Source organism: Babylonia areolata, chromosome 5, assembly GCF_041734735.1.
Source record: "Babylonia areolata isolate BAREFJ2019XMU chromosome 5, ASM4173473v1, whole genome shotgun sequence".
NCBI classification, from domain to species: domain Eukaryota; kingdom Metazoa; phylum Mollusca; class Gastropoda; order Neogastropoda; family Buccinidae; genus Babylonia; species Babylonia areolata.
Window position 1 is genome coordinate 8,522,821 of NC_134880.1, and position 26,126 is coordinate 8,548,946.

A 26,126-nucleotide genomic window follows, 5' to 3' on the forward strand; every position below is an offset into this window, starting at 1 on the left:
AAACATGTTTGCTTGTTTCATCATCATTGTTAAGTGGTACAGAAATCACACATCTGAAATATGCAAACACACAAAAATACAAGGTTAGTTTGGAGATGTAGGAGTTAAATATTATGGCCATTCTGTGCAAAATATCAGGTAACGTTTTCACATCATCTCAAAAATGTCATCTGTTCAGTGTTCTCTTGCTTATGATTCACACCAACATAAACACGCACATGCATGCATCCACACATGCACACATGCGCATGCATATGTGTGTGCGCACACACACATACACACACACACCACACACACACACATTCAATGAATGTGAGCAGACACCCATACATAGAATAAAACAGAAGGCTGGAGGGAGAGAAAAAGACAGGAGACATCAGCATCAGAAAGAGAATAAGAAACAGTACCAGAGAGAGACAGTGAAGAACAGAGCAGCTCTGAGGAAGAACATGGAGAAACAAAACAATTCCACTCCAACACTGCTTGACAGTTTTGAAGACAACAGCAGGAACACTGAGACAACAACATCTGAACACTCAATTCATTTAAAAACACTGGCACTTCTGCCCAACCACAGAAGGCTTGCACCCCCACACCTGTTATTCTTGTTCAAAAGAATCCCTCTGCACACCTCTTCCATACCACACACACACGCAAGTGTACACACACACACACACACACACACACACACACACACACACACACACAAAGAGAGCAAGTGAGAAAGATAATATTCACACTGAGATTTTTTTTACGGGTGGGGTGGGGTGAGGTGGCGGGGGTGGGGTGGGGTGAGAACTGTGCTAGTGAGTTCACATGCACAGTCATTCAGTGATTTACCCAGTTCTTAGGAATAATTCTGCTTCATTCACAAAAAGACACAATTTCATTTCGTTCACAAAAACAGAAATAACTTCACTCTGCTCAAAAATGCCAAAGTGATATTGCACATGTGCACGCATGAACCTCTAAAGCTGAGCAGATGTACAGCCACTCATCTGGGCAGGAGGTGGGGGGAAAGGGTCAGCTGGTCGAAGATCAAAGGTCAGGACAAGAGACAAGGGAAGAAGGTGTCAGGGGACAAAGTGAAAGAAGACAGGATAGTCAAACCATGCAGTAAGTATCCCAATCCAACACATTCAGACACCTTATCATCTTGTTTTCTCATTCCTAAACCAGACTGACTAGATAATGACTTTGCGATACTGACCATGCTCTTTTTTTCTCTATTGGATAATGACTAAACTCCATTCTTTGGTTAAATGCAAGAAGTTCCTGGCCATATTTTTTTGAAAATGAAAGTCTCCAAGATTGCAACTGATGCACCTTGAATCAGGTGGTGCAGATGTATAAACTTTTCTATTCATAACAGAACATAACACAATATGGTTAGATATAGACAGGTAGACAGAGATACAGATACAGACATGAATGTATAAAGATACAAGTGTCACTAATACACACAGATAATATCTATATGAAGAGAACATTACTCTGTTATGATCTTACAACATATTTTTGAATACTGTGTTTTGAGCCTATCATGGTTATAATAATATATCAGTAACAAATAACCAGGTCCTATACAAAAATTCTCTGATCAGTATCACTGACTATGAAAAGGGTTGTCCCACCTCTCAAATATCATGGACTTTTTCTTTTCTTTTTAATCTTTGCCCTTTTATTTTTTCAATTTAAATATTCTCCTCCAATGAATGCCAGCCGCAAGCTACCCCCTCTCTCTTTCTTTCACTCTTTCTTTGTCTCTTTTTCCCTTCAATTTAATACTTCATCAGGTGCCTGTAGTTGTATTTAAATATATTTATATACTGTTCTTACACAACAGAGTGGTTTATCTTTACAATTTCTGTCAGAGAAGATATTTCCTCAACTGGCCAATTAAAGCAGATTTTTCTCCAAAGTTAACCTTTAGTTTACAGCTCAAATTCATCAGGCAACCATCCAACTGAATGCCTACGCTACCTAGGAATACACTTCGACAGGATGCTGACCTTCAGAAAACAAACTCCTTGAGCTACACAAAATCGTGTCTCTAGTTCTACCCCTCCCTCCCTCCCTCTCTCTCTCTCTCAGTCACAAACACACACGCACACACACACACAGACACACACACACAACACACAACACACACACACAAACTGAGGGTTATACAATCCTGACAAACTGAACACATCTGTGTGTTGACTAGTGAACTACACATACAAAAAAAATTCATTGTAACTTGAGCTTGCTGCAAACATTGTGTCACCAAAAAAAAGAAAAAAAAAAAGACTTGTTTGTTTCCCCTCACAACCCTCATCTAATCCTCTACTACGTTTTTCTTCTCTTTTACTCTCCTCCCTAATATCCTCACTCTCTCCTCTGTTTTCTCATATTGTTCATTACTCCACCTTTTCTTTTTCTCTTTCTTACTTCTTTGATTAATTCTGCTCTTTCTTTCTCTACTTCTCTCTCTTGAACTTGATGTCTGTGATCTACTGTTCACAATCTCTCTCTCTCTCTTTCTTACCTCTCCCATTTGCTCTTGCTCTCTCTGTCTCTCCCTCTCTCTTGATCATGACTATACATTCTACTGTCCATCCTCTCTCTCTCTTTCTTACCTCTCCCACCTGCTCTTGCTCTCTCTGTCTTTCTCTTTCTCTCCCTCTTGAACACGACCTGTACGATCTGTTCATCCTCTCGCTCCCTCTCTTACCTCTCCCATTTGCTCTGTCTCTGTCTGTCTCTGCTGAACATGACCTCTAAGGATCCACTCTCCCCCCCCCCACCCCCCCTCACTCACACCCAATACTGGTTCCCTTTCAGGACAGGCGTCTCGGTGCGACAATGCTGCAGAAGTTCAGGGTCCATCAAGGCCCAGTCGTAAGGGTCGGTGCCAGTGCTTGACCTCCCAGAGGTCCGCTGCCCCCCCGCGGACCCCCCCTCCTCTCCCCTCACCTCCACCAGGGGCGTCACCTTGCAGTCAGGGACAGCCGGGCTAACCTCCGTGCGAGAGAGGTCGGGGGAGCGCGGGGTGGGTGAGAGGAGGGCAAGAGCGGAGGGGTCGTGGGTGAGGTTGACGGCGGGGAGGTGGCTGGAGAAGTAGGGTGGTGGTGGGGAGGGGGGCATGAGGCAGCGCTCTTCCTCCTCCTCCTCCCCCTGTTCCCCGGCGGCCCCCTCGGGGGAGGAGGGAAGGGACTCCTGGGGCTGGATGTGCACATGGGGCTGCTCCAGCTGCAGGGGCCCGCTGATGTAGGGGCGGGGCCGGCTGCGGATCTTCAGGCCCCCCTCCTGGTAATCCCCCTGCGACCGCTGCCGCCGACGCCACAGCACCACCACCACCACCCCAACCACCACCAGCACCAGCAACACACCCAGCACGATGCCCACAATCATCATGTCACCGCCGTCTTCGTCACCACCCACGTTCGCTCCTATCACCCCCCCGCCCTCGGTTTCCTCACTCTCTTCTGCGTCTTGATCATCGTCCCCTTCCTCCCCCCCACCCTCTTCCCACTCGTCCAGGTTGATCAGGAAATGGCCCTCAGCAGGCTGAGCGTTGCCAGCTCTCAGGACGTAGGAGAATCTGTCAGGGATGCCGGGACCATCTTTGCTTGTTGCATTGGACACATAGTAAATCTTGATGTATTCAATGTCCTCAAACGTGAACTTCTCCACTGGCTTCAACACGGGCTGGGCAATCAGGTCCCGCCGTTTCCGCAGTTTGCGCAGAATCTGCCCATGGCTGGGCGGGTCCGTGATCTCAAACGCTGGGATGTCGCTGGTGCGTTTGGCAAGCTCTGAAGCGTCCAGGTTGGCTTTGGTGATGGCAACCTTGCTCCCTGGTGGAGCAAGCAGGGGCACATGGGTGACCAGAGGCTTGACGACAATGCGGAACACCTGGTTCTTCAAGGACACCTCCAGGTTCTCCATGTGGAGGTCACAGCGGAACACGTCCTGGCTGGTGCTAAAGTTGAGCATCACATACGTCACAGAGTCCATATCCACGTCTCTCTGGCTGAAGTACTTGGCTTCCCTCCCTCGCAGCAGAATCTGTCCATGAGCCGGCTTCTCCACCACCTTGTAATGCAGAGCATCCCTGACCCCATTGGTGGTGACATTCATGAACTTCCCCGACAGGTAGACAGACGACTCTGACTGGGTGAGAGCCACCGGCTGGACCTGCGACATGTCGATCCTGACCGGGACGACCAGAATGTCCAGGATGGTGTACTCCTCAGGGAACTTGCCATCGGTCACCATCAGGTTCACCGTGCCACTCTTGCGGGTTCCGTTCTGCCAGAACAGCAGGCGTGCATGGTCGAGGTCCTCCTGGGTGAAGGACTCCACCGGGGTGTGGGTGGTGTCGTTGACCCGACGAAGCTGGCCGTTGGTGGGCTGGGACAGCACGGTGTAGACGATGTGGGAGGGTGGGGTGTCGGGGTCCACCGTCTGCAGGTGCTCAGCCGTCAGCACCACCTCCCCCCCTTGCAGCACCTGACACAACACACACAGCAACACCCTGATATTTTGTTGGTCTTTTACAGGTTAAAAAAGTTCAAGGTTAACTCATCCTACCCCACAGTTACATGCCTGCTACAACTCCCATGGACAAAGCACTACATGAGACCACTGCAGTGGTTCACAAGAACAGTAAAAATCGATAGAGAATTGTTGATTCAATTGGTCAAACAAAGCTTTGTTTTCATGCTTCTGGAATCTGTAAACTGTTCAGTTTAGAGTGCCAACTGTTCCAAGCAAGAATAAATGAAATTTGAATAGTGTGTTGGTACCAGAATACTCGTACCTGGTCCACAAGGGTAGTAATCATGGTACAAGTTAACTCGTACCTGGAGTAGAATGAGTTAAAGGTTAAAGGTCTTATCACCTTTTATGGCTATCAGGTGTTTTTTTGGAACCAGTAGGTGTTCACTGAGGTTTTTCGGGTTGGTTTAACTGTTAAATGGGTTGTTTTAGGTTAACCCATTCTACTCCAGGTACCAGTTAACTCGTACAAACCGTACCACGACTACTTTCCCTGAGGACCTGGTATAAGTATTCTTGTACCAATACACTGACTATTCTAACTTCATTTATTCTTGCTGAATACAGCTCACATTCAAAACTGGGCCATTTACAGAACTGAGAAGTATGTAAATGAAGCTTTCTTTGACCTATTAAATAAAAAATTCTCCATCGATTTTCAACGTTTTAGCAAACAACCCTACTTCTTACTGCAGTGGTCTCATGTTGTGCTGGTCCCGGGGAGTTGTAGCAAGCATGTAGCTGTGAGGCAGAATGAGTAAAGTCTTTTATTGCCACCAGGTGGCTCTAAGAACTGACGTGTAATCAACCCTGAAATGGCCCTTTGCGGTCAGCTGGGCGATACGCAGCATGGTTTGATTTCATTTCATTTGATGGCCATCAGGACAAGGAACTTGTATCTGGTGTGTCTAGAGCTCGGCACAGGAAGGCAGGGCCTAATCATATATCTCCTTCCCCTGTTTTAACTCATTCTACTCCAGGTACAAGTTAACTTGTACCATGATTACTTCCCCTGTGGACTAGGTACGAGTATTCCCACACCAACACACTAATATAATTTCATTCATTCTTGCTCGGTACAGTTGGCATACAAAACTGAAACGAAGCTTTGTCTGACCGATTAAATCAACATTTCTGTATCAGTTTTCGCCGTTTCAGTGAACCACCCTGTACCTTTTGCAGAGGTCTCATGTAGTGCTGGTCCAGAGGAGTTGTATAAGGCATGTAGCTGTGGGGTAGGATGAGTTAAGCTTCCCGAACCCATGTCAGGTACCCATTCCTACCTGGGTGGAGTGAGGAAAATCGGAGTGAAGTACCTTTCCCATGGAAAAACACCATGTTGAAACACGTCCTCGAACTCTAATCAATGGTGAACACTGGTGAAAGGGTAACCTGCCACATGGCCTCTTTGCTGTTAATTGTTCTTGAATATGTAATAGATTCTTACATATATCAGTGTAATTTTATACGATTTTCTTGAATACTGAAACGGGCACATGTCTCTTAAAAGTTATATTTCATGATTGTATTGTGAGCTATGTGACAATATGCTCTTTTTCCTTGGGAGGTAATAAAGTCGACTCGACTCAACAGTGAATATTCTCTCCAGCAGCTGCACAAACCAACAGTTAATCTCCTCTTGCACTGACACAAGTCAGTGTATGATGGTGCCAATTTTACCATGAAGATAATGTCAATGTTTGGAAAAGTTGCTACGGACAACAGCCTACAAAGTCTTTATTTCATCATTTGCATGCCTGTCTGCTGTACATAGATGTCATTGGCAATGTTGTGTAGAGGCTTACTTATCTCAAAAATATTAATTCACCATTTGATTGATCCGATGCAAACAAGAAGGGGAGAAATCATGTCAACAGATTCATCCAAGAGCAGAGATGTTAATAAAATGTAGTTCCTTCCCTTTAACTGCTCCTGGAATCAGGTGTCCCTATTGATGTGAGAAGGTTCTAGAAGTTTTCTCTCTCTCTCTCTCTCTCTCTCTCTCTCTCTCTCTCTCACACACACGTGATTTCTCAGAATCAATCAGTCTGTTTTGTTTGCATCAGATGGAGAAACATTTTTTTGTTTCTTATCTTTGCTTTCTGTCAGGTTTCTTTCCCTGTATTCAAAAGGACGGACAAAATCTAGTGATCAAGAAAAGTCAGAGACTGTAGATGAAATAAAACCTCAAGTTAAAACTTTCATGACCACTCTGGAGGGGATGTTGTCTGGAGAGTGACTGACTCATGCTTTCTGGAAAGATCCACAAATCTAACTGTGGGAAACAAAGATGACAACTTCATCAATACTGACGGAAAGCTATGAAACATCAAAGACCGTATCAATCCTGATGGAATTTGTGATACAAAAACAAAAGTGTATCAATCATGAGGGAATTCTGTGGCACAAAATAAAAGCAAAACTCACCTGATGGAATTTTGTGAAACAAAAACAAAAATGTATGAATCATGACAGAATTTTGTTATTTTTTGTTTGTTTTTTTAATGTATCAATCCTAAGAGAATTCTGTGACATGAAATAAAAACAAACCTCTATGAATCCTGACAGAACTCTTTAACATGAAATATTCAAAAAAACAAAAGCAAAAATTTATCAATTCTGAATGCGTTCTGTGACACAAACTAAAAACAAACCTGTATCCATCTACACAAACTAAAAAACAAAACCTGTATCAATCCTGGCAGAATCCTGTGACACAAACTAAAAACAAACCTGTATCAATCCTGGCAGAATTCTGTGACACAAACTAAAAACAAACCTGTATCAATCCTGGCAGAATTCTGTGACACAAACTAAAAACAAACCTGTATCAATCCTGGCAGAATTCTGTGACACAAACTAAAAACAAACCTGTATCAGTCCCGGCAGAATTCTGTGACACAAACTAAAAACAAACCTGTATCAATCCTGGCAGAATTCTGTGACACAAAACAAAAACAAACCTGTATCAATCCTGACAGAATTCTGTGACACAAACTAAAAACAAACCTGTATCAATCCTGGCAGAATTCTGTGACACAAACTAAAAACAAACCTGTATCAATCCTGACAGAATTCTGTGACACAAACAAAAAACAAAACTGTATCAATCCTGGCAGAATTCTGTGACACAAACTAAAAACAAAACTGTATCAATCCTGGCAGAATTCTGTGACACAAAAACAAACCCTCTCCAGAGGAAGTGCAACCTGAATACCACACGAGAAATCTGTAATGACAAAAAGTAACAGAAACACAACCAACAAAAAAACTGCATCAATCCACAGCAAACTCACCCTCAGAGCCGGATTCTGGGTGACCAGTCGGAAATGCTCATCGTTGACTGCCTCCACCCTGATAGTGAAGTTCAGGGTGGGAGGAGAGGAGGCCACTCCATCCTCACCCCCCTCGCCCACATTCTCCATTTCCACCGCCACGGAAAACACGTCCGCCACCGTGTCAGAATCGTCGTGACTGTACCTCAACCTGTCCGCATCGATGTCATCCTGGGTGAAGGCCGTGGCAGAGGTGACCTTGGCATCACCAAGGTGAAGGTCGCCGTGGGTGGGCGGGGCGGTGATCTGGAAGGTCATGGTGATGTCCGGGCGGTAGGCGTGCAGGCGCTTCAGGAGCTGGGTGGAGTCGAAGTAGTCGCGGGAAATGGTGAGGGACCCTCCTTCCTGCACCGAGGGCTCGTAGACACCCAGCAACATGGCCTGGAGGAAGATCAGAAGAAATGGCTTCATACCTCTGGCTCTTCTCACAGTCACAACACAGCTTCATACCTCACAATGCTCTCACAGTCACTACAGGGCTTCATACCTCACAATGCTCTCACAGTCACAACACGGCTTCATACCTCACAATGCTCTCACAGTCACTACAGGGCTTCAAACCTTCATTCATCGTCTTTACAGGGCTTCATACCTTCATTCACAATTACTACAGGGCTTCATACCTTCATTCACAGTCACTACAGGGCTTCATACCTCACACTGCTCTCACAGTCACTACAGGGCTTCATACCTCACACTGCTCTCACAGTCACTACAGGGCTTCATAACACACACTGTTCTCACTGTCACTACAGGGCTTCATACCTCACACTGCTCTCACAGTCACTACAGGGCTTCATACCTTCATTCACAATTACTACAGGGCTTCATACCTTCATTCACAATTACTACAGGGCTTCATACCTTCATTCACAGTCACTACAGGGCTTCATACCTCACACTGCTCTCACAGTCACTACAGGGTTCATACCTTCATTCACATCACAGGCTTCATACTCAGTCACTACTAGGGCTTCATACCTCACACTGCTCTCACAGTCACTACAGGGCTTCATACCTCACAATGCTCTCACAGTCACTACAGGGCTTCATTACCTCACACTTCTCTCACATCACTACAGGGCTTCATACCTCACACTGCTCTCACAGTCACTACAGGGTTCATACCTCACACTGCTCTCACAGTCACTACAGGGCTTCATACTCACACTGCTCTCAGTCACTACAGGGCTTCATACCTCACACTGCTCTCACAGTCACTACAGGGCTTCATACCACACTGCTTCACAGTCACTACAGGGCTTCATACCTCACACTTACTACAGGCTTCATACCTCATCCAGTCACTACAGGGCTTCATAACACCACATGTTCTCACTGTCACTACAGGGCTTCATACCTCACACTGCTCTACTCATTCACAATTACTACAGGGCTTCATACCTTCATTCACAATTACTACAGGGCTTCATACCTTCATTCACAGTCACTACAGGGTTATACCTCACACTGCTCTCACAGTCACTACAGGGCTTCATAACACACTGCTCTCAGTCACTATAGGGCTACATACCCCCACACTGCTCTCACAGTCACTACAGGGCTTCATACCTTCATTCACAATTACTACAGGGGCTTCATACCTTCATTCACAATTACTTCAGGGCTTCATACCTTCATTCACAGTCGCTACAGCGCTTCATACCTCACAATGCTCTCACAGTCACTACAGGGCTTCATACCTCACACTGCTCTCAGTCACTATAGGGCTTCATACCTCCTGCTCTCACAGTCACTACAGGGCTTCATACCTTCATTCACAATTACTACAGGGGCTTCATACCTTCATTCACAATTACTTCAGGGCTTCATACCTTCATTCACAGTCGCTACAGCGCTTCATACCTCACAATGCTCTCACAGTCACTACAGGGCTTCATACCTCACACTGCTCTCAGTCACTATAGGGCTTCATACCTCACACTGCTCTCACAGTCACTACAGGGCTTCATACCTCACACTGCTCTCACAGTCACTACAGGGCTTCATACCTCACAATGCTCTCACAGTCACTATGGGGCTTCATACCTCACAATGCTCTCACAGTCACTACAGGGCTTCATAACACACACTGCTCTCACAGTCACTACAGGGCTTCATAACACACACTGCTCTCACAGTCACTACAGGGCTTCATAACACACACTGCTCTCACAGTCACTACTGGGCTTCATACCTCACACTGCTCTCACAGTCACTACAGGGCTTCATAACACACACTGCTCTCACAGTCACTACATACCCCAGGCTGCTCCAATAATAAATATTATGCTGTCAGTTTTTTTGTTTTGTTTTTTTTTGTTGTTGTTGTCTGTTTCAGTATGTCAACGAAGCATCACTGCGTTCGGACAAATCCATGCACGCTACACCACATCAGCCAGGCATATGCCTGACAGCAGCATAACCCATAGCGCTTAGTCAGACCTTGAGTGCATGCATATAATTTGTGTACCTGTCAGAGTGGATTTCTTCTACAGATTTTGGACAACACTTATGTTGCCATGGATTTTTTTCATTGCACCAAGCATGTGCTGTACACAGGACCTCAGTTTATCGACTCATCCCAATGACTAAATGTTCGGTTTAATTTTCCAGTCGAACTTGGGAAAAAGGGTGATACCAGGATTTGAACCCAGACACTAGCAACACTGTATTGGACAGTAAGCATCTTAACCATTCTGCCACCTTCCTCCCTCATGCTAAATCAAAATCAGCTCCTCTCATTTGTCCTATGTTAGCATTTATTCTTTATTCACTTTCTTTTAAAAAAGTTTGTTTTTTAAATCATTGCATCATGATTTACTTTAGCTTCAACTTCACACAAACCTGGAACAGGCTGTCAAGACCTGGCTCAGCACATATGGTTTGTGCAAAAGTCAGGTATCTGCTTCCTTTTTTGTTTTTGTTGTGTGTTTTTTTGTGTGTGTTTTTTTTCACAGCAGATGTGGTGTAGTGTACACGGATCAGTCTGCATGCTTTTGACACCTCCTTGAAACTGGAACTGAAACTTGTTTCACTTTCAAACAAAAAGAGTTACCACTCTTTATCGTTTGTTCATCATTTACTCTCCAAGCTCCGTTATTCTTTCATGTTGTTTCACTTTCCTTCTTCTTCTTCTTCTTCGTTCTTGGGCTGCAAGTCCCATGTTCACTTGCATGTACATGAGTGGGCTTTTACATGTATGACCGTTTTTACCCAACCATGCAGGCAGCCATGCTCCGTTTTCAAGGGTGTGCATGCTGGGTATGTTTTTGTTTCCATAACCCACCAAACGCGGACATGGATTACAGGATCTTTAGTGTGCGTATTTGATCTTCTGCTTGCGTATACACACTATGGGAGTTCAGGCACAAGCATGTCTGCAACATATGCTGACCTGGAAGATCGGAAAAAAATCTCCACCCTTTACCCACCAGGCACCATTACCAGAGATATGGACCCTCAAATTGAAACTCCCAATGCTTTAACCAATCAGCTATTGCACCTGTCATCCCTCTTTTCAGAGCACTGTCATTCAGAATCACCAACCTGATTTTCTGCATTGATGTTGCCATAGGAAACCAAGACCTGACAGGTGGCGCCGGTGAGGGGGTTGGCGTAGGCGGTGGACACCTCCAGGTGGATGGCGTCAGTCTGGCGCCAGGTGTCCATGTAGCTCAGGTGCTGGTAGAACACCTTGCCGCTGTTCACTTCCTGCTGCGTGAAGGACTGGATCGCCACGGCCCGCCCCGCCACCATCGTCACCAGCTGACCTGAAAGCACGACAAGGGAGGAGGGGGGTTATACCCAGTCAGGTTATATGAGATAGCTATGGAGGACAGACAAAAGGCCGTCTTACACATGTAAATATACAATCTGCAAACATTATTATAAAATCACATATTCAGTCAGTTTTCAAAATGTTACTCTCTCATTATCACTGTGATGTGATGTAATGATTTACACATCTTATACATGTGATTCTCTTTGTATTATTATCTAATTCACCTTTACTCAATCCTGAAATCTTCTTCACCATTTTTATGTTCTTGATACTTTGTTACTGTTTATATGTATATATATATTTTTTTTAAATCAATTAATCAATTAATTGATTCCTTCATTCATTCATTCATCTATCTATTTGTATTATCATTTTTCCTCTTCTGTTTTTGTCTGTAGTGTTGTTGTAAGCATTTTTTCGTAATTCTGTTTATATTTGAAGTAATCATTACAGTCTAAAAAAGAATAAAAAAATAAAAAATAAAAATTTACCATGAAGAGGTTTGGGCTCGACGATGGTGAAGACGATGGGCTTGGAGAAGTTGGCAGCGGTGGTGGCGGCGAGGAGGGAGCGGTTGGACAGGGGGTGGATGGTGTTGGGGAAGACGGACAGCGGACCACGGCGCCACAGCCTCAGCACCACAGGGTGGGCCCGAACCCGGAACACCCGCTGCACGTCGCTGTTCCTCCCATCGCCCGCCCGGAAGCTGAACTGACCAGTGCTCTCCCCTGAAACACCGACAGGGGCTTGAACATAACTCGTAAGTACATTCATTTAAAAACTGTCCCCCTGAAACCAAAGGCAGGAGTTTGTGGGTTTGTGTCCCTTGAAGACAAAAGTACGTTCATTTTAAATGTCCCCCAGGAACAAAAGGCAGGAATTTGTGTGTTTGTGTCCTTTGAAGTTGAAGACCAGGGCAGGAACATTGTAAGCATATATTCTTTTGTGTCCCCTGAAAAACCAAGGGCAGGGGCACGTAAATTATGCGTTCATTTCTGTCCCCAGAAAAAATAAGGGTAGAAACGTGTAAGAACTTTTGTGTCCCCTGAAACCAAGGAATTGACTGTATATTATGTAACTATGTTTGTGTCCCCTGAAACCAAGGGAAGTAAAATGTAAACTGCCTGTGTCCCCTGAAACCAAAGTTTGAAACATGTATTATGTAAAACATGTACCTTCGTTTAAGCAGAAAATGTTTACTTGGTGGATTCTTATACAACTTGTTTTTAATCAACTATTGCTGAAAACACTTTTGATCCTGCTGAACGTGAAAAACAAACAAAAACAAACAAAACAAAAACAAAAAAATAACACTTGAATAACACTTTAAGTAACGAAACTTAGACACAAGTACAGTCACAATCAAAAACATAAACCTACAGCATTGAAACACCCCCCAAAAAAAACATAATTGCGCATCAAACACAAAATAAAAACAGGCAATGCATATTTATAAAACAAAAACCTCAAGGTGGGATCCACCACAGACACCTGAAAGGTGGTGCTCACCTTTGTGAACGAAGGCCACGTGTCCAGCATCAATGTCCAGCTGAGAGAAGTGGGTGACCGGCAGGAAGGTGTTGTTGAGAAAGGCCAGGTGACCATTAGTCGGGGGGGCAGTGACGGTGAAGATGATGTCCTCACTACTGGTGTCAGGGTCGTCTGCGTGCAGGTGGTCCCCGGTGAGCAGGGTCACAGAGTCCGCCCACACACTCAGGTCCTGCCAAAGAGGAAGTCACTCATTCACATGAACTTGTGTGCATTGCCAGAGTACTGAAAAATACTCATTTGCATTCAAAAGAGAAAGTGGAAAGTTGTCAACTTTTCAAGAATTTCCCTAATGAGTCTCCTGTTCTTAGGCTAGCATTGTGTAAAACTACTGTGTCATGGAAATTGGGGGGGGGGGGGGGGGTTGGGTTTTTTTAAGAGAAAAGACTTGGCCTTTGCATCATACTCAAATCAAACCCTCCTCATATGTGTCCCACTAATTGCTTCTTGTTCTCTACAACTTGATCACACCACACACACACACACACACACACACACACTTATCACACACACACACACACACACACACACGTGTACACACACACACAGAGTTACACACAAACCATATACACATCTTGTAAAACATTCACGTCACATAAGCATGCACATCTTTCAAATGTGTACACACCTCCACATTTACTTTTCTTGTTTAAAAAGAAAGCTGTTCAAAGACAAAATCAACTGATTCATTCTTTCGGCACCAGTTCATTTGGAAATGGGCAATTCAATCAATCAACACATTCAACTGAATTTTTCAGATTTTCTCTTTTCTTCTGTACAAATATCAGGTATGCGATCTTTCCATGGATCCACAGTATCTTTTGTAACAACCAGTTGATTTGACTCTTTTTTTTTTTTTTTAAGTGAAAGAAACTCTTTATGCAGTGCATTTATTTTAAAAAAATAATTTAAAAAAAGTGCTAAATCAGAAAATTTACTTCAGCTGTGAATGGCATTTGATTGGCGAAAGTAGTGCAGATTTGGCTGGGCATCTTATTACTGCCTCAGCCACGAAATTTGGCCAAACAGAGCAAACCAACAGACCTTGTTTGCATCCGTTTGACGTGGTACAGTATATGACACCAAACAGTAAAATTACCTGTAAATGTACACTATTACCTGCTACAGCATGCAGCCCAATACTGTTGATAATCTATCATGCATGTGCATATGAAATTCTCACCTTGTTGACAACCACTCTCGGAGGTTGGTCATCCTCTGGCACCACCGTGACCTTAACGTCCAGCAACTTGCTCTTCAAACTCCCATCCTCCAGAGAGGCGACCACGGTGAACGAATCGTTCCGACTCTCACTGTCATCGTGCTGGTAGAGGATCTTTCCCTCCAAGATGCTGTCAGAGGAAAAGGCCATATTAAGCATGGTAGGCTTGTCTGAGTTGACAATGTAGCCATGAGCAGGCGTGTGGATGATTTCGTATACGAGGTTCTCATCCTGGTATTTTGAGCCAAGCGTTCTCAGCGTGTTGGAGGAGAGGGTCGCAGTTCCCCCTTCAGCCACTGTCAGGTTCCCTGATCTCACAGGCAGGGAGGAGGGCCGCACTTCGATGGAGAACACCAGGTTTTTCAGGACCCGACTGTCAGAGTCCACATCAAAGACAAACCGATCATCCACAACAGCATCCTCTGTCTGGATGTACTCCACCAGTCCTCGGCTGATCTCCCCCTGGGAGAATTGGATGGGGTCATCAGGGCTAAAGGGAGTACCCCTCAACTGCAGGACGCCATGTTCAGGGGGGGTGGTGACGACAAACACAACTTCTTCCTCGTTAAGCGACGGGTGCTGTACCAGCAGGTGACTTTCGGTTATCTGTACCGTTTCTCTCTCGTCCACCACCAGCATGTGGTTGTGCACGACATGTGGGGGGATCATCATTTTGTCGTCTTTCACCATAATGGGGAAAACCTCCTGCAGCTGAACCTGGCCACGAACCACAGTGAAACGGAACCGATCCTCTTCAGAGTCACTGCCATCATGCTCATAGTGCACATTTCCATGGACGATATCGGCGTAGGTGAACTCTGTCGCAAGGTCACCCTCCATTTTCAGTGCCCCGTGCTGTGGGGGCTCAGTGACCATGAAGCTGAAGCTGGTCGGTGGGAAGTCCATGTTGGTCAGCAGGCTGAGGTTGGCTGCTGTTAGCACTGCCTCTCCCCCCCTGAATACCGTCACACCCGTGTTGTTCCCCAACTGGATGAACGGCTCCGACGCCTGCACTTCAAACAGGCCCGTCCAAAAGAACTGCCCGTCCGTCACAAAAATGGCCGTTCTGCCAACCTCTGGCCCCTTGTGGTGGAACACCAGCTTCTCGTCCTCAAGGTCTTTCTGTGAGAAGCGGTACACAGGGGTGTTGGTCCCTGCCAGCAGAATCTCTCCATTGGGGATGGTCTGGCGCCGGTACTGAAGCTTGGAGGTGTCATAGTGGATGTCCGGGTCAGTGAAGGCCAGGTCATGGATGGTGATCTTCTTCCGGCCATTGGTCACAATGTGGAACACCTTATCCACCAGTCTCTCTGGGGGGTTGTCGTTCCTCATCGCCACAGAGATGTGGAAAGTACCCGTGAACTCCTGGATCTCCTCTGGCATTTCTTCCTCTGATTTGAACAATGGGATAGCGGCAAACACAAAGGAATCACGGTCATGTTCAGAGTCGTCATGCCGATAGACGACCCTTCCTTCTCGGATATCTGCGGAGCTGAACTCTTCGATCATGGGGTCCACAATGCTGGATGTACGCCCGTCCCAGCGGCTGACGTTGCCATGACGCGGGGGCTGGATCAGAGAAAACTGGAACTCTTTGTAGTCTTCCATTTCCAAGTACAGGTTGGATCTTGTGATGGCCTTCTGTCCTCCTTCCACCACATCTCGCAGTCCATTGTTGGTGAACCGGATGGCTGTATCCAGGGGAATGTACTCTACCCAAAGTCTCATCATCCGACCGCTACTGGAAGGATACTTAATGGTCAGGTCAATATAGTCCTCCAGGCGATCAAACCCTGTGCTGTCAAACTTGAAATAAACACGCCCACTGTCCAGATCCGCTTGGGAAAAGTTCCCTCCAGTTTTGATGGGTTTCAGTGAGTCAAAGTCCAAAGGATTGAAGATTCTGTTGTTGGCAGTGACATACACGTCTCCAAGCTTTGGCATTCTGAAGAGCACAAAGGTCAGTTTAGTGGTGTCAATCTGACCCAACTCCGGACTGACCAGCAGAGAGGTGTTGGTCAGCTGAGCGTAAGGAAGCTGGTGGATCATTAGTCGGTTGTTGTTGGTGATGGTGAGTGTCACGGGGCGGAACGTTATTTTGAACACTTGCTCTTTGGTTTGCACTTCTTTAGCAGACACTGTGAAAGAAAACTGGTCTCCAGGCACAGAGAAGTCGGAGGAGAAATGGCTGTAGCGCAGGCGGGAACTATTCAGGTGTCGCTGGGTGAAGGTGTCTACGTCAGTCCACTCCTCAAAGCCATGCTGTAAACGCTGGATCTGTCCAAACCGCGGCAGCTTTGTGATCCGGTAACGCAGTTCCAGATTTTGCAAAGGAACATTGGTCATCGCTGACAGATTGCTGGAATGGAACAGTGTGTTTGAAGAGTAAGGCACTGTTAAACCTGTATTCTTCTCCATCTCAATTTTCAGGGAAACCATCAGAAAACGCACAAGCAAACTATCTTTTAAGTTAGAGTCGTCAGTCACATTCATACGCATGTCAACAACTGAGTCCTTCTTGTGAGCAAACCAGATTTTACCATCCAGAATATCTTGGTGTGAAAATGAGGTTGTGGGCTGCTCAGACTTACTGTAGTCCTCAAAGAAACTTTCCACAGGACGAATATAGTGCACACTGTATCGGAGATTCTTGCTTTTAGTATCCGGATCTTTAACATCAATGACTGAGGTGGTTAACTGCAGCTTGGAGTTCTCCAGAACACTGATCTGGTTGCCTGACGGAAGGTACAGCTTTGGAGGGTCATTGTGGGCAATGATCTTGATGGGCAAGACAAACTCAAAATGGCCCCGAAACTTGTGAGGAAGTTCCGAGTTGCTGCTAATGCTCATCTCCATAGTAATGTCATCTGTTTGAGAATCTGTGCCATCGTGAACATATCTGACCTTGGCAGTCAAGAGATCAAGTAGGGTGAAGGCCTCAGACTGGCGCTGACCTCTATCCACTTCCAAGTGACCAAACCTGGGGGGCAGCACAACCCGGAACCGCACAGCTATCTCCCTGATCCTGTAGGAACGGTAATCAAAGATGACATCAATGGTGTTGGTGTTGATGATTGCCTCACCCCCTTCCTTCACGTTCAAAGGCACGATGGCCACCATTTCTCTAAAGTCCTCTTCAGGCAGGTTATTGGAGCTGGAGGAGTCCTCCTTTTCACACACAGGCTGGTCACAGACACACCTGAACATGTCTCCAGTCTCTACGCACTCTGCACCCTCAATGCAGGGCTGGGGTGCACAGGGGAAGACCCAGGAGCAGACAGGGTCGATGTGGCGGCTGACCTGCACCTCCCGGAAGCCATAGGGGCGGGAGTTGATGACGATGTTGCGGATGCAGCCCAGCATGGACCCCTTCATGGAGCGGTCCCCTTGCAGGGCCCTCAGCCCCAGCCTCAAGGCATGTGCCCGTGCCTTCAGACCCAGCCCCCCCACGAAGAGGTGGCCAGCCAGGTTGATGTGGGAGGTCTCCCCGCCAAAGCGCGTGGTGTTGCTGATGCTGTCCACGCGCAGCTCCACCGTGGACTGGGACACCGACAGGTCCAGCTCATGCCACCGCCCATCATTCACCATCTCCACCAGGACCACCTCTACCACCCCACTCCCAGAGTTCACCGACAGCTTGGGTCGCCCCTCCACGATCTCTAAGGACAGGAAGTCGTCTTTGTAGTCCCCGCGACCAGAATTGAACAGAATCACCGCATTTTCCGACCTGGTTTTGAAGTCACAGGCAAAGGAACCTTTCTCCCCCACATGGAAGCGAGAGAAGGCCACGAAGGAGGTTTCGGACAGCAGGCTGACAGGATCGTCGGAGCCTGCAGAGAACTCGCTGTCGCAGTCCCAGGCGATCTCAAAGGCATTCTGCACACTCTTCATGCTCCGGGCCATGGTCAGGATGTCCACCCCGTTGAACACCACGTCCTTCATGCAGCCACGATAGCTGCGGAGGCGGGCATCGAGGCCGTTAGAGTAGGTGCCCATGCCACCCAGGAAGACCCCGTCCTGGACATTCAGCTCGTGGAAGGACCCTGGGGTGTCCACGGCCCCCTGGACCACCCCGTCCACCCGCAGCTCCAGCCGCTCCCCGCTGCGGTCGACCTGCACCTCGTGCCACTGCTGGTCGTCCAGGCGCACCGAGGGGGCCGAGAACACACTGGCCTCCCCTGAGCCCAGGTTGATGCTCACCTCCACCCTCCCCGCCTTCACCTCCACCAGGAAGTGGTCCGTGCTGCCCGCAGCCAGGAGGAGGAGGCCATGGGGCCGATGGGTTTGGAAGTGGAGGTGGAGCGCTGTGGAGCTCCTGGCATCCTCCAGGGGAATGCTGATGTAGCTCTCCCCATAGAACGAGGCTGCAACACACACAGGGGAACATATGTTTGACACTGCTGTTGTTATTGTTGTTGTTAATTGTTATGGACCTATCTGATTAATGCAGAACTGAATACAACTAATGTGAACAGGAAATGTTATCCAGAATGAAATGTTTCTTCAACTAAAATGATTTATCAAAATTAAAATCCAATATAAAATAAAACTTAATAAATGCAAATACAAAATGACTTAAACTTACTAAGTGATTTCTTTTTTTTTCTTTCTTTTTTTTTTTTTTTTTTTTTTTTTTTTACTCTCATTTCATTAAATCTGCTTCAGACAAATAAAGACTCACAAAACAAGTTTCCAAAAACACAAAAACAAAAACAAAAATGTAAAATATCAATATATAAAAAAATATATACTATGCACATACATATATATATACATATGCAAACACACACACACACACACACACAATTGGCAAACATTCCCTTCCTCACTCAGAGAGCAAAAAAAAAAAAAAAAAGCAACAAATCAAAAGATCTTAACATGACATGAATGATAAATATTTGAAAATATGCAGACTGCATGTCCCAACACACCCCCAGGTCCCCACAACCAGCCCTCTCCCATCGGGGCTCAAGGCCCTCTCTCTACCTTCCCCTTTCCTGCTCTGCCCCTCTCGCTCTCTCCCCTAACACCTCTGCCCCTTGCCCCCTCTCCCTCCACCCCTCAACCTCCCAAACACCTATGCCCCTTACCCCCTCTCTCCCCAAAAAGCAGATGGGAAAGAGGAAATGGAAAATTCAAAGTCACACACACACAAATAGATAGATAGATCACAGACAGATAGATCGATCGATAGATATATGCTCACCCCTCCACCCCCACCATACACAGAGGGTTACAAATACACACACACACACACACACACACACACACACACAGAGAGAGAGAGAGATGGCACAGCACACAACAAGCACAAAAACCAGCTCCTCCCTTGAGCTATGCAGCTGCTCCTCCACTTGGCTTTTGATCTGACAGGCCATGGCTGGAGTCATGATGAATGACTTCACCCTCTACAGATCTATACAGCAGCCTAAATCGGTCCTCTTCCAGTGTCAGTTTCTGTACTTTACTGACCAACTGATCCATATTTGTGTGTGTTGTGTGTGTGTGTGTGTGTGTGTGTGTGTGTGTGTGAGTGTGTGTGTGTGTGCGTCTGTGTGTGTGCGTCTGTGTGTCTGTGTGTGTGACTGTGTGCAGGGGGCTAGGGGGGTAGAAGAGGGAGTAGGGGTGGTCGTGGAGGGTGCACGTGTCCACATACGTGTGAGACCATGTATCACTGTATGTGTGTGTGTGTGTGTGCATACATGTGTCTGTCTGTACATGTATGTGTGTTGATATGTGGGTGTGTGATTGTGAGTGTGTGTATGCGTGTGTGTGTGTATGTATGTGCATATATGATTCTGTCTGTGCGTGTGTGCATATGTGGGTGTGTAACTGTGTGTGCTGTGTATCTGTGTCTGTATGTGTGTACATCACTTCATGTGTGTGTGTCTGTGTCTGTGTACTGACAACTGAAAACTATGTACGTTCAACTGCCAGTATTATTGGTCAGCCAAACTCTGTGACAAAAATTTGAAAAAAAGAGAACAAACAGAAAGGCTGTCTGCAGCACTGTGCAAGCATTTCACTCCATCAAAAAACCCATCTTTTCTTTCTTTCTTTTTTAAAAAGCAAATTCATATAGTAAATATTCTTCTTTATTTATGCACAAGCATGCTATGGTCGCAGCTACACTTGAAACCAACAAACACACTACACACCAACACAGACACCGCGTGCGCACACACACACACACACACACACACACACACACATAAATACCATGACCTGAGTTTTGACTCTGGTCTCACCAACCAAACAAGACAGTTCCAGTCTATTTGATAAACTTGACTGGTATCAAAAGCCACTGTGAATCATATGCCATCAACTCATTAACTGGAGATTTCATGACTGGTGTCACACCAACACCACTGACACAACATTTCTCCTCACAGCACATGCCCAGAGCTGTTACTCTACAGGCTCAGTCACCACATGCACATAATTAAGGGTATTTATTATCAATTTGCTCGCTGTATAACTGCAGATGGTCTGACTGGCCCAAGAGCTTTGTTTTCTGGCTCAACACTTTCTGCTGCCAACGGTGATGAGGTCCCTGGTTTTCCCCACTGTTCTGATGCTCTGCATATTTGCATAAATGGCCCACTTAACTGTTCATGGAAGTTAAATATATTCTATAATATAGCCCAGTTGAGTGGTGGTCTATAACATGCCCACATGGAAAGTGAGAAGATCCTATATCAGCATATGTTTAAGGTTCCAGTCAAATGCAAACTGGGTTTGTTTTTTCTCCTATCCACTAAAAACTTCATTGCTATTTTTTTCCCTGAATAAAGCAATAAACAACGGTCTTATGTGATGCATACCCACAACAACTGGAAAGCTGTCCAAAGCAAATGTTTCAACAACAAAAAATCCCCCTTCTCAGTTTCAATCTCATGAAAAACAAGTATCTTTTCTTCTTTTTTTTTTTTGGGGGGGGGGGGGGGGGGGGGGAGGTGGGGGGGTTAAACAGACTAGGATTGCCAGACTGTGGAAGTACACTCTTCATATTGAAAGCAATCACTCAACATTTCATGTCTATAGACAGAGAAATTTACTGCCACTAGAACAATAACAATACAATGTGTGATGGTATTAACCATAGTATCATGCCATTTTGACAACCCCTCCCCCCCCCACCCCACCCACCCCTAATTTTTTTTTTTTTTTTTTAAGTTGCAATGTGCGAAAACTAAAAAGCTTACTTTCAGTATCAAGTACAAATTACAGATCAATCTTATTTTCTGGGCCAAAACTGAAGAGAGAAAGAATATGACATGGCAACTTTAGGAAAGAAAAAAAATGGCGGGTGGGTGTGTGGGGGTGGGGGTGTGGGGTGGGGGGGGGTGATGAGACAAAGTGTGACAAGGAAAAAAATCCACTTAATTTCCAAAATTTAAATTTGTGTGCGCACTGTGTATACATGTATGTGTGTGTGCTAGTGTGTGTGTGTGTGTGTGTGTGTGTGTGTGTGTGTGTGTGCACATGCATGTGAACATTCACGCTTGCATGAATAAGTATATGTGTCTATTTCCACAAGGAGATCTCTCTACAGCCTGCTCCATGCATATGTGTGGTATACCCCTCCTATTGTCAGTTTCAGTCATGAATGCAAAATTAATTATAACTATTGCAAGTTTGCATGCATACATGATTACATCAGTATTCCTCGTCCTCTCTGTACGCAGATCAAAACAATAGACAGTGCAGGAACAACTAATATCAAAGTTATCAGCAAAATAAAGCGAGTGCGTGGTGGGTCTGTCTATTCAGTTGTTCTCCATTTGGCCTATCTGTTCACCTTAGCCGACGTGAGCCCATGCGAAGAAATCCGACATGTCTGGGTGAGAAAACAATCTTAATGCGCTGTGAAAACAAGCGAGCCGACAGGTTCGGAACAATGCCCCGCCGCCAAACTGTCGGCAAAACCCAACCAGCATCAAAGAAACACACAGCACTGAGCGACCTAACCACAGCGGACAGCTCAAGCTTGAACTGCTCCAGCAGACCTTGTAGCAGACGGCTTTTCGTTTTACTTTTTCTCTTCGGTTAAACAGTTTCTTTACTTACCTGACTGTTCTATAGACACCACTCGTGCAAGAAGAAAGAGAAGAATGTGGCATTCGAGTCTTGCCATTTTCCCAACTCCCTCTGCCCCAGATTCACAAAGGCGATGCTACAAAACAGATAAGTAATTTGATATTCCAGACATCTTTGGAGATGTCTGCCATTATTCCTCTGTTGACAATGAACTCCCGGCGAAAAACGCGAGCGTTTGCGAGATTTTGCCTGAACATGGGAGACAACTGCATAAATATCAAATGGTAAAACCTGAAGTTATTTCCCATGTACTGCAGGAAGTTTCGGTTTGCACAAATGAGGGCGAAGACAAAGAAAAAAGATGTCGACAGTCTGTTTTTAGGGCCTGGGTCATCCTTAGGATGGCTGGGATCGACTAGTCCCTGAGTGGGCGAATAGCAAAAAGTAGTCGTATGCCTCAAAAACCTACACAGACAACTGAGAACACCTCCCCACAACGTGACCACCCAGCAACAACGACGGATTTGACACCCACTGTGAACAAGCTGTTTTGAATGCTTAAAGTTCGTGTTGTGTTCATTTCCTGTATTTAAAAAATGGAGACAAAGATAGAGGATGCATCCTCCCTCCCCATCCCCGCCCACCCCACCCCACCCCACCCCAACACACACACACACACACACACACACACACACACACACACACACACACAGGCATTAATTCATAGCCATATTTCTACATTCCTTTAATGCACTTCAGAATTGTGTTAATGGTTTCTGATTATTATCATTATTATTATTGAATTGTTACTGTTAAATGTAATTGCATGTTAGTTGTGCATCTTTGGTAGTTTTCTAGTTTTCTACCTTTTCTGTTTTCCTCTTCCCTACCCCTACCCCCCCCCCCCCCCCCCCCCCACCCCGCCCCTTTTTTTTCTTTCTTTTTTTCGTTTTTTTTTTTTTTTTTTTTTTTTTTTTTAACGTCTAATATCACTGATAGTGAAAAGACGCTAAATTAAAGAACGAACGAACACACACAAAGATTCCAGTCTGTATATGTTTGTTCTCAGTCTGCAAATGATTGTTTTCCTGATAGTTCTCTCTCTTTCTCTCTCTCTCTCTCTCTCTCTCTCTCTCTCTCTCTCTCTCTCCTATATGAACCGTCCAATTTCTAGGGAGGAAGTATTATATTCAATGAGGAAACTGAAAAATCGTAAAGCTGCTGGGCCGGATAGTATTATTGGTGAAATGTATAAGAATTCAAATGACCATGTTATACAGTTTTTTGTTAAATTATTTAATACACTATTTGACAAGGGTATCTTTCCTCAAAGCTGGACAGAATCAGTTATTTTACCTCTTTTAAAGAAAGGAGATGTCAACAATCCAAATAACTATAGGGGCATTTGTCTTAGTGATATAAGTAGCAAAATGTTTAGTACAATATTAAATAATAGAATACAAGAATGGGTACAAGAAAATGACATTACCGGAGACCACCAAGCTGGCTTTAAGAAAGGATATTCAACAACAGATCATATGTTTGCTCTTTTGGCACTAGTACAAAAGCAATTTTCTAATAATCGTAAACTTTATGTAGCCTTCATTGATTTCGAGAAAGCCTTCGACTCCATAAACAGACATCTGCTATGGCCAATATTGTTGAAAAATGGTATAAGAGGTAAATTGTATAAGTGTATTCGGAGTATTTATGATACCGTAAAATGTAGAGTTAGATGTGGTGCACAGTTGACAGATTATATAGCCTGTACAGCTGGAGTAAAACAAGGTGATGTGTGCAGTCCAGTGTTGTTCTCCCTTTTCATAAATGAACTGGCCATTGATGTTATTAATAACGGAAGACATGGTGCCACTTTTTCTTTTGATGCATTTGAATTATTTATCTTGTTATTAGCAGATGACGTTGTACTTTTGTCAGAAACTATTGTTGGTCTACAGACTCAGCTGAATAACTTACAACGTGCAGCAAGTTCCCTTCAACTGAAAGTCAACATGTGTAAGAGTAATATCATTGTATTTAGAAAGGGGGGATATTTAGGTTCACGGGAAAGATGGTTTTATGATAGTATTACAATGCCTGTTGTCAATGTTTATAAATATTTGGGGATAAATTTTACTACACGTTTGAGCTTTGTTTCTGCTTGTAAAGATCTTGCTAGCAGGGCCAAAAATGTCTTATTGTGTGTTATAAAAAGATTATCTTCGTTAAATAACACTTCTCTACAATTGTTTTTGAAAATTTTTGATGCTCAGGTACAACCCGTCATGCAATATGGTTCTGAATTATGGGGTCTGCATAAAGCCGCGTTGGAATGTGAATCTGTGCATTTGTTTGCGTTGAAGAAATTTCTAGGCGTAGATCTGCGTACACCTAATGATCTTGTTTATGGTGAAACAAATAGACATCCGATATATATTAACTCTGCTATACAGTGTATACGTTATTGGCTTAAGTTGTTACAAATGGAAGATTATAGAATACCTTATAGAGCTTACAAAATGTTGTATGAGTTAGATATTAGGGGAAAGAGAAATTGGGTCACAGATGTACGTATTTGTTTACTTAGATATGGATTTGGTGATGTATGGTTGAATCAGGGTGTTGGTAGTATAAATCAGTTTGTAAGACTTTTCCGGCAACGCTTGATTGATTGTAGATGGCAGGACTGGAATTACCATATTCAAAACAGTGAAAGATTTAGCTTCTATAGAACTTTTGGACATTCGCATGATGTTAAACAGTACTTGGTATGTAACATGGACATGTATTTGAAGTATGTAACAACAAGATTTAGGTTAGGCGTGTCAGACTTAGCTACACATTACTATAGATACAGAGATTTTACTGACAATGATTTAATTTGCCCACTATGTAAAGAAGACAAAGAAGACGAGGTACATGTTGTTTTTCGTTGTCCAGCTCTTTGTAGAATTAGAGAAAAATATATACCACCTAAGTACTATCGACAGCCATGTTTATTCAAACTGAGTTTATTATTGTCATCCACGAGACATGCTGATATATGGAATCTGGCACTGTTTTTACACCAGGCATTTAAATTTCGGGATATCGTGACATCTTAAGATGCTGTACTTCATTGCAGCGTTTATGTAATGTGTGTATGTATTATGGTTGGTTATATATTTTCATTTTGTTTGTTATTACTTATATTGTCACTTACCCCTTCATAAGGGGCCTAGGCCTATTAATGAATAAATAATCTGAATCTGAATCTCTCTCTCTCTCTAGAGAGAGAGAGAGAGAGAGAGAGCACTTCTGTATTTTTCTCTCTGTGTTAGTTGTTGTCTTCAGTTTAACGTCTTTCCACTTGAAGTGACATTAGCCGAGAAAAAAAACGAAAAAAAAAACAAAAAAAAAAAAAAAACCACGGAGGGAGCAGGGGTTGTGGGAGGGGGAGGGGGAAGATGTGTGTGTGTGTGTGTGTGTGTGTGTGTGTGTGTGTGTGTGTGTGTGTGTGTGTGTGTGTGTGTGTGTGTGTGTGTGGAGGAGGGGGGTGGGAGGGTAGGGAGAGACCACGCTGGGGGAAAATAGAAATGTTATAAACGCCAATATCAAAGAACTATAACAACTTTTACAAATGTCTTATAGGACTACCCAGCAAACCTTCTGC

General features: G+C 44.8%; 1 protein-coding gene across 1 annotated transcript; it reads right to left on the reverse strand.

Moving 5' to 3' along the window:
- Positions 1–2,757: 2,757 nt before the first annotated feature.
- Positions 2,758–22,644, reverse strand: LOC143281910 (chondroitin sulfate proteoglycan 4-like). The gene is made up of 7 exons (XM_076587203.1): positions 22,505–22,644; positions 14,396–18,798; positions 13,174–13,384; positions 12,156–12,392; positions 11,430–11,653; positions 7,842–8,261; positions 2,758–4,497 (listed from the first exon to the last, which is right to left on the reverse strand). Exons 1-7 carry the CDS (start codon positions 22,569–22,571, stop codon positions 2,800–2,802), a joined length of 7,260 nt encoding a protein of 2,419 aa, XP_076443318.1. The 5' UTR covers positions 22,572–22,644; the 3' UTR covers positions 2,758–2,799.
- Positions 22,645–26,126: the final 3,482 nt, after the last annotated feature.

Coding starts and splice junctions, on each gene's coding strand:
- LOC143281910 (XM_076587203.1), bottom strand. CDS start 22,571: ATGGCAAGACTCGAATGCCACATTCTTCTCTTTCTTCTTGCACGAGTG. Junction 18,799..22,504: donor GGTGTCTATAGAACAGTCAG/GTAAGTAAAGAA, acceptor TGTGTGTTGCAG/CCTCGTTCTATGGGGAGAGC. Junction 4,498..7,841: donor CCCAGAATCCGGCTCTGAGG/GTGAGTTTGCTG, acceptor GTGTTGTGTCAG/GTGCTGCAAGGGGGGGAGGT.